Genomic DNA, 9,020 nt, shown 5'->3' with positions numbered 1-9,020 from the left:
TCACAAATAAAATGTTAATGCATGAATAAATAAGCACAAAGTACTTATAGATAACAGAATTTTAGCTTTTGTGGTTGTTGCACTTTTAATTATTCATGTTTACCATTTACATCAAGTAATCTTTAAAAATATATAATGTTCTTTCATTTTCAACAAAATTGCTGCCCTTGATTCAAGTTGTTTCTAAACTTCATAAAAAAAGGGTAGCACAATACCATCATAAATGAAATTATGTCATTATAATAATAATTTATTGAATCTCAAATAACTCTACAGAAATTCAAATGTACTGGAATGATTTACTTTTTACATAAATATGAATCTCTTAGGTAGTGCCTGCATCCTAAATGCGTTATACTTTAATATAAATTCTATATTTTATTGTACATTGTTGTAAATTACGATTACAAAAAACATATTACATACAATTGTTAATATAAATTTACAAAAAGTAATAAAAATAATTGCACTAATGTATTACAGAATTATAGGACATTTTATATAAACAAAAATTTGTCTGATGATTACACCTTTATTGTAAGAAAAGTTAAGTCTCTTTTATGCCATACGGATAGATTGGATTATTTGGAACACTGCAGAGCCACAAACAACAAAAATAAACAGCGCCAGTAACCATGGACCCACGGGAGATTGATCTTTGTCTTGTTTCTAGAATAAAATTAACTTTATCATTAAATCATATTATAGCAAGATAAGAAAATTAGCGTCTTAAATTCCGATTTTATTATATCAATAAATTAAAATATAAAATCATAAATACGCAAAAAAATATACTTTAACAACATTATTAACACAATAAGTACGCAAACGTGGAAAGTCGCAAATATTTTATTCTATTAAAAATTGTGTACTAAATGAACAATATGGTTAAGTTTTGAAGTGCTTACCGATGATTTTGGTACGTTTCCTCTCATCGTAACCATTTTGCTGGCTTTCTCGTTGGCAATACGCATCCTTTGTTTTGGGGCCATGTTTACTAGAACTTACTTAAAATGTTTAGAAGTTTAAATACGAAAAACGCTGGCGACTGTCCTGGGACACGTCCACTACGTCTTGTAACGAACTGTAAATGTGACACACAAACTGGAAAAACAACGTTTATGTTGACTGATGACACGTCGCCACGCATGAGCAGAATTTATGTGTTCTTAGGCCGAATTCAGATGAATGTGAAATTTAGTATATAAAAAATACTTTAATTTGTATTAAGCTTATATAATAAAATAATAACCCCTATAATTTAAAATTACATAGAGCGGACACATGTGTATATTTTAGTCAAAAGGTTTTTTTGTATTATAGAGATAAAATCAAATTTCGGGCGATCCTCACATCATTCACATATCGGATTAAATAGTTTTATCTTCTATTTATTAATAACTTTGGTAATATTTTAAAGTAATCATTTACACTAAAAGATGAAGATGATTTACACTAAAATAAGATTAATAGTCTTAGTTGGTAATACAATAAACTTTGTAATTAAATGTATAATAATATTTAAAATAAGGAAACGGTCAATACATCAGTCTTATGCTTATTTCAACAGAAAAATTAAGTCGAGTAATATCAGATCTATAGATTTGTCATTTAACTTTATTGATCAAATAATTTATAGTAAAGTTATTCTAATTATATAAATAGCTTATTTAGCACTTCATAATTAATACTGAAAATGTCATTCAGAAGGAGATATATTTTGAGCTGCTGCTAAAAGTGTTTCGTGAATTTCCTTGGTGTATGATACTTGTGCTCCAACTGTAGCAAGAAATTGTGGATAAGTTAAAGTAGACTCACTCAAACCGAGGGTTTCATTGCGAGTTGGAGTTACTTGTAAACTTAAGTATCTGTTGCTACTCTCTGCTTGCATTAAGCACTTGATAGATGTTTTCTGTGACAAAATAATGATGTTAACATAATCTCTTATATTAAATTATAGTATGTTACCAGATGCAGTTCAATTTGATCACATATAGAATAAAACTCTTCCAAATTCTTATCAAACCTTGGTATCTGTACATCTGGGGTTTTCCTACAACAACTACTAGTTAGGAACTATCAAACTTTATTGCTACACTATGCATACTGAGATCCTGAGTCAATTTGGCTATTTTGATTCAATGTTTGAGCAGCAGTTTTAATTGTAAGCTAAAAATGAATAACAAACATATAACAAATTAATATTCTGAAGAATCAAACTTACTGCAAGGGTTTCCCTTAGCGGAACCACCAAACTCTTTATTTTTGAGATATTGTCAAGGTGTTGAATTTGTTGTGACTGTTGTTGTTGTGGTTGTTGCTGCTGGGCTTGTTGCTGTAATTGTTGAGCCTGCTGCAGTTGTTGTTGAGCCTGCTGAGCTTGTTGCTGTTGCATTTCTTGCTGCTTCGCCATGCCAAACTGAATATTTTTATCTGGCATCGAAAACATGTTGGAAATATTTACTAAAAAAAATCTGACAATAAATAAATATAACCTAGTTAATACCAAAATGACACATAAGTTAAGATAGACAAAACGTAGAGGATATTGTCTTTCTATATTCCCTATCACAGTATATAGAATTGTATTCAGGCGTCCAATTGCTAGATGGCAATATGATCACTTCGGAACAAATGAATTTAATTGGTTAGTTTAATGATATATTATAGATAACTTTAAAAAAATTAATTTGCTGCCATGATATTTGATTTTAAGACAAATATAATTTTAATCCACCAAAAATAATAGGAATAACGGGGTACACAATTTAAATCCAAAAAAAATGTTTCTGAAACGAATTTATTTAGGTTATTTATTAATCTTCCATAAAAATGTAAAATATAAAGTATAAACGTGTATAACAATATATAAACGTAATTAAGTTAATAGGTGTGCAGATATATAAATAAATATAACAGTAAATCTAAAAACAAAAACGCAATATACAGATAGGGATACAAAGCCAAAATAAATTTTCTGTAAAATTTTAATAGCTTAATGAAATAATTAAATTAATGGTACTTTAACAAAAACAATCATATAGGGCATTGTAATTTGGGACTAATAAAAGGATTTATAGCAATTCAAATAAACCAATGAAATTTCTTCATGGGTAGCATCAAACAAATCAAGGAAAGGCATGGAGATGTCGTAGATCCTGGTGCTATCTAGTAGTTGGACTCCATGAAACAGCTTTTGAAAGCTCTCAGTAAAGAAAACTCTATTATTCAGCGTCACAACTGTGTATAGTTGACAACAGCACCAGTAGATGGCTTTTCAGCAACAGTTCACTTTGGTTGAAGTAAATATAACATTTTTTATAGCAAAAACTAGCTGAACCTCTTTGATTTTCTGTTCCTAATATATTATAATTAAAGTTATTTTGTAGTTCGGCAACTCAAGTAACAAATCCCGGCGCACCCGCCTTATCGTAGCAAACCAACCGAACTTCAGGAATAATTATTTTGTTGGAAAATAAAACATGTTTGAACATAGATATTGATTTTATTGATTTTTGACCGTGCCACCTCCTCGGGGGCATTACGTTTCAACAAATGGCACACCATAAACATACATCTTTAACATAATATATAATTGTCTGTACAACAATTTTGCATCTAATATTATCGTTTCATTATTAAACAGGATTTTTTTACACGTCCTATTATAAATATAATTCTCTTCTCGTGACGGCCTATATATAGGCCGTCACCACGCACGTCAAGGCACTTCAGAAATCATTGTCTGTATATTTATATATATATAGATCATCCCTTTTCTACGAAAGAAAAAAAGCTAGAATTTTCGCTGGTTTTGGGTAGGTACCTTCGTTTTTCGGGTATGCGATTATCAGTAACGTCAATTTTGAGAAAGAAACTATCGAACGAAAGAAAAAAACAAAAAAAAAACGTAGTAATAATAAAAATACTGTCAAACAATTCACGTTTCAATAAGAAAGGGTATCACAGAATGTGAAATAACAAGTTACGATATAATTAAAAAAATAATCACAATGTTCTCTTTTTTTCTGGGTTTTTGTTAAATCGTCTATCTAATTGTTGCCATTTTTGTTTGCATCTTTTGGTGTTGGCATTGATACGATGACTAACGCGTAAGTTATATCTGGGGTGGGCGTCGCTAGACGGAGCCACCGCCGGCTACTATAAAACTACGTTAAAAAAGTCGCCAGGGCAATATAATGAAATAGAATATATTTTTTTGTTACATTTTCTTCAATATTTTGATCAATTCACAAACAATTTCTTCTGTTGTATGTTTTTTTTTTCTTCGTTTTTATTCCTATACATTATTTATAACAAAAAAGCACAGAGTGAGGTATTTTACGTTATTATGCAGAAGTTGACACTTGGTTAGGATCTTTTGCAAGCGCTAAGCTCCGGATACTGTGCAGACCAAAAATTTTCACACGGGTTCCCGAACTCGGCCACCGCTTGTTCCCGGTCCAGCTTCATATCATCGGACATCTCTTCTATTGGAGGGAAGTGTTCTCTTTCCACATACTTTACTGTATCACAGCCAAGAATTCACATGGAAAAAATTATAATTACGAAAAAAGCAACAAGACGTGTCCAGTTTCCGGCTTGGGGGGAGGGAGGGGGGAGGGGGGGGGGTCGACAGAGTGGGACTGGGGGACGCGGACGGGACTCTGGCCTGAGGGGGTGGGAAATGGGACACACCGTCACACTGACTGCTTATAGTTGCTCTATATAATTCTAGTTTTTAGAGACATCTAAACCTACACCTGTTAAAAATCAGGAACCGCTCAAGATCCGAAGAACAAACCGAAGCCTGTCGAAGGACCCAAGACAACAAAAATATACACCAACCGAAACCACCTCCCCGATTCCTATCCTAGTAACACGCGATTTTTTCATGATATCTGGTGTCTTGGTTCCCCGTTTATTGCATTAAGTACACGTTTCTTGTTCGTGTCCGTGAGGGGGATCTCGATCGTTGAGCGGACTCCCTAGTTTTTGGTATTATTCATACAAAAAAAATCAAATACAGATCTCTATGAACATGTATAAAAGCAGTTCTATATCACACGGCGATTTTTTTAAAGACTGAGATCGGCTGGAGGTCGGCGCAGAGGGATGCCCGCGTCTATTTGTTCTCCGGGTATCGTTCTGCGCCGCGCTGCTCCACTATAACTCCTTCCTTAACAAGATAAACATCCTTACTTTACAGTCCTACTATATATCACTCTTAATAATACATTCATTTTTCTTTAATATGTACATTTTCATCAAGCACAACATGTTTCTTTTTTATTGTTGCTGACGCATCTTGCCCTAACTCAGTATATATATATTTTTTTACATATTGTCATGATCTACATGTAACTTCATTGCACAATTGTTAAAAATCTTGTGGGATCTCTTCTCTTATTACCACAAATTAATATCGTTATAAAAACCTCAATAGATACGCAGGTTGTATATGTATATATAATATTATCTACAAAAAGAATATAATCCACAATTTGTCCGTAAAACAACGGCGGTGAACCGTTGATGACTGGCGAGCCGGGTAAGGTTCTCAGGTCCTGATTACGAAATTGACGTGTAAATAGAGGCTGTAGAAAAGTAAACAAGACGTGGTATTTGATAGGTTAGTTCTGAGTATGCGCATTACAGTGATCTATATTTGATTGTTTTATTTAAGCTAATTAAAAGGTTATGTTTTCTGGTATTCATTAATTTCTTATACATAAATATATAATAATGAAATTCACACAAAAAAAAAACAAAACACTAGATTTTGCTATTAGTAATCGATGACATGAATAAATTATGGTAAAGCTAAAACAACAAATTGAGTTAATATATATGATAATCCCATTAAGTATTTGTTTGTATTAATGGGACCAAATTTATTTGAAAATTAAACGATGAATAAAAATTATAATGTTTTATATGTGACAATAGAAATAAAAATACTAGGATAGGGTAATTTTCAAAATTCACATAATAGCCAAGAATGTAAAATGTAACTATATAGTTGTTTGATAATTTTATATATTACTGTAATATATAATTACTATATATATATATATATATATATATATATATATATATATATATATATATATATATATATATATATATATATATATGTGTGTGTGTATATATATACATGAATATATGAATATATATAGTATATTAGTAAATGTAGGTAACATAATAAGAATCCATTTAGAGGTGTTTGATTTTATATTGAGGTAAGTGTTTAACCATATAGTTAAATTTAATTCTCATCGAAATATATGCTTGTCAACAATGAAAATGTTATACATAACCCAATTAACCAACTAAGCATATACTACATCTCGTTTACTTCCCCGTAGTCTTGTAAATGGAAGCTGGAGAGGTGTTAATAGCTAGTAAGGCCATGTGAGTTAGAATCTGTTCAATTTTCTTCGTAAAACGGATGTGTATTGTCAGAAATAGGAACAACTATTAATTTCCGAAGGTTTTTCAGATACCACGCTTGTTAGATGAACCTCTCGCCGGTCGCTACCCATCAACGGCACCCTCCCCAGACCTATCATCACTCTTTGGTACCGTCGAAGCTGACCACGTCCACCACGCGATTTCGCTGAGCCCTCTCCTCCTCGTCTATGGCGTCGGGGGCGCTCCACCGTCTCTTCCTGCTGTCGACGTCGAGGGGCAGCGGCGTCGTCTGCGGCGCCACCTTGGACTCCGCGCTGATGGCGGGACCGTAGAAATGCATGCCCTGGCTAACGGCCAGCGCGTAATCCTGCGACCTGATTGATTTGGGCGGCGAGTGGGACAAAGGCCTGTGATTGGACAAGCTCATCGGCTGGGCATTGCTCGCTGGAGGGTTATAGAGGGCGCTACTGTTGCTGATGCTGGTGCTGCTGGAGGTATTGATGGAATACTGCCTCGTGGACATCGTGGTGGTGGTTGCGGTTGTCATAATGGTGGTTCCTCGGTTGGACGTCGACATGGCGGTGCTGGTGGTGGATGGCGTCTCCCGAGGTGTCAAAGATACCAAGACATCTCCGACCTAGAACGCAAAAAAGTGCTATTACAAAAACTATTCGTGGCTTTTTTTCTGTTGAAGGTGTTGAAGTACTTGAAAAAGTTGTGTTGGTCACTTTTTAAATGACCTTGAATAATTGGGGTGATGACCATTCTTAATTATAATCAAAATAATTAATAACATTGAAAAACGTTCTATAATATCACCATTATTTCTTAAAAGCATATTATTCCTGTAGGAAATAAAGATTTTAAAGGAAAAAACACCAATTTTTAAATTCTAAAGTTCGAAATTGGGCCAAAACGCTGGTATCATATGATGTCAGTACAACGCCAAAGCATCAAAATAATTTATTTTGTGTCTTAATTTGAAGTATATAAGGTGTTCAAGTGTTTAAATTATACTAATGAATACTATGAAATACACAACTGTGAATAAAATGACAATTGCATCGTTTATTTACGAAATCACTATATCCGTATCTGGCACTACACACTGAAGCTTTTTGCTCTTGGTTGGATGGTGTTCAACTTGTCATGGTGGATTACTGTATTTTCTGGTTAAGGTTTATCAAAAAAATTAGCAAATTGAACGAAATATGATAATAAATACATTTTTATAAATCCACTAGTCATGCCATATTATTCTATCAAATAATCATCTAATGCAATTTTAAGTAAGCAATCAAAATTCCTGAAAAAAGGATTTCAGGAATATTAGTGCTTGAACTATTCAACCAAACATATTACATCTATATTACAGTCATCTATTGATTTGACATTTTAGAGTAACACTGTATGTCTATGATTACAAAACATATAAATTCCCTAGATTTGATGATTTTAGGCATAACCTGAACACTTGAGACGCTGAAATCCTGTTCTTTTCAGGACCTCTGATTGATTAGTTTAAATTTGTATTAGAGGGGCGTGAAAAGGTTTTGTTACCCAGAAATTTGATTGGTTGCTAATTATCTTTTGGTAGCTAATAACTTGAATGAAAACCTAAATTAAATTCCTAAAATAATTTTGTTACAACCAAATTCAAGAACAATATATTAATATAATAGATTTTACTAATGATAAATAGCAAAATATTAATACGTAGAAATAAACTAATACTAAACTATTATATTAGTATACTAAACATTCAGGTTGCATAAACTCACAAAATACACATCATTTATATAATATTACAACTCAACTCTTGGATATATGCAACCAAATATTATTTGGGACTATTGCAGCAAATATATAATTCAGTATTATCTAGTTTTAAAAAACATAATGTGTTTAGTTTTTTTCGTTTTCAAAAAGAAACAAAACACACACACTGTTGATACTGAACAGAAACGACATTGAACTTGATATTTGCATAAATGTTTCGAAGATGTACGAAAAAAGAAGTCGATTTAAATATCGGACGAGAGATGGCTGGCGGACGTCATAGGCGGCATTAAATATTTTCGATATATAAATCTAGCGCTAGTTCATGAATATTGCAAATAAATTACGAAGGTATATTAGGAAAGTCTAAAGATAGAGATGACAGAACGGATGATTTGTTTGTTTCGGACGCTGGGTCCGATGGTCCTGTTCGAAAAATGTGTAGAATAAAAAGACGAAGGTCAATGATGAGCGAACATATGATAGAAAACGTTAGTCATACCAGAAAGTATTGAATTTTTCCAGTATATATATACGACATAATCATCAGTGACCACAGAGCTCCTAAAAAAGCGCTAGAATTTAATTAAGTTATTAATTTTCTGTAATATCACTAACTAAAGTAAGTATTTATTATTATTATTTATTATATTGCTAGCTGAAACTCGCCTTCTTCGCTGAGCACAAGATATATAGTCTATTCAAAGTTTATTCGTATATACATCATTTAAATTTGTGACGTCAAAAGGTCGCAATGTTGCCGCATCAACTCTGAGTTTTAGTTCGGTTTGGCTTTGATATATCACAAAATTTTAATCTAAATAAAA

General features: G+C 32.6%; 3 protein-coding genes across 7 annotated transcripts in view; all 3 read right to left on the bottom strand.

Annotated features, from left to right (window-relative positions):
• Positions 1–237: 237 nt before the first annotated feature.
• On the bottom strand, positions 238–1,104 carry LOC143203703 (stress-associated endoplasmic reticulum protein 2). The gene is made up of 2 exons (XM_076415955.1): positions 909–1,104; positions 238–669 (listed from the first exon to the last, which is right to left on the bottom strand). Exons 1-2 carry the CDS (start codon positions 990–992, stop codon positions 559–561), a joined length of 195 nt encoding a protein of 64 aa, XP_076272070.1. The 5' UTR covers positions 993–1,104; the 3' UTR covers positions 238–558.
• A 495-nt stretch (positions 1,105–1,599) lies between these two features.
• Positions 1,600–2,527, bottom strand: ix (mediator complex subunit intersex). Its single transcript, XM_076415950.1, has 4 exons — positions 2,225–2,527; positions 2,108–2,169; positions 1,969–2,053; positions 1,600–1,912 (listed from the first exon to the last, which is right to left on the bottom strand). Exons 1-4 carry the CDS (start codon positions 2,447–2,449, stop codon positions 1,700–1,702), a joined length of 585 nt encoding a protein of 194 aa, XP_076272065.1. The 5' UTR covers positions 2,450–2,527; the 3' UTR covers positions 1,600–1,699.
• Positions 2,528–3,485: 958 nt separating this feature from the next.
• The window catches only part of Atx-1 (Ataxin 1), a 280,299-nt gene continuing 274,764 nt past the window's right edge, over positions 3,486–9,020 (bottom strand). For 3 of the 5 annotated variants that reach the window (XM_076415944.1, XM_076415945.1, XM_076415946.1), the window contains one exon: positions 4,196–7,051. In XM_076415944.1, the coding sequence (XP_076272059.1) occupies positions 6,572–7,051 (480 nt within the window). In that variant the 3' untranslated portion in view covers positions 4,196–6,571. Of the gene's footprint in view, positions 7,052–9,020 lie in introns of all 5 variants that reach the window. The other 2 variants (XR_013007410.1, XM_076415947.1) reach the window with 2 other exon arrangements.

The sequence above is a fragment of the Rhynchophorus ferrugineus genome, unplaced genomic scaffold (genome assembly GCF_030347505.1).
Source record: "Rhynchophorus ferrugineus isolate W39M unplaced genomic scaffold, kcgeb_rfMv2 rfM10, whole genome shotgun sequence".
NCBI lineage: Eukaryota > Metazoa > Arthropoda > Insecta > Coleoptera > Curculionidae > Rhynchophorus > Rhynchophorus ferrugineus.
Note: the sequence above shows the minus strand (reverse complement) of the source record. Positions and strands in the feature narration are given on the sequence as shown.

Excerpts from the sequence above, each read along its gene's own strand:
- LOC143203703 (XM_076415955.1), bottom strand. The coding sequence starts at position 992 with ATGGCCCCAAAACAAAGGATGCGTATTGCCAACGAGAAAGCCAGCAAA. Across the intron at positions 670-908 it reads GAAACGTACCAAAATCATCG|AAACAAGACAAAGATCAATC; the intron begins GTAAGCACTTCA and ends ATTTTATTCTAG.
- ix (XM_076415950.1), bottom strand. The coding sequence starts at position 2,449 with ATGTTTTCGATGCCAGATAAAAATATTCAGTTTGGCATGGCGAAGCAG. Across the intron at positions 2,170-2,224 it reads CGCTAAGGGAAACCCTTGCA|CTTACAATTAAAACTGCTGC; the intron begins GTAAGTTTGATT and ends ATTCATTTTTAG. Across the intron at positions 1,913-1,968 it reads ATCAAATTGAACTGCATCTG|AAAACATCTATCAAGTGCTT; the intron begins GTAACATACTAT and ends ATTTTGTCACAG.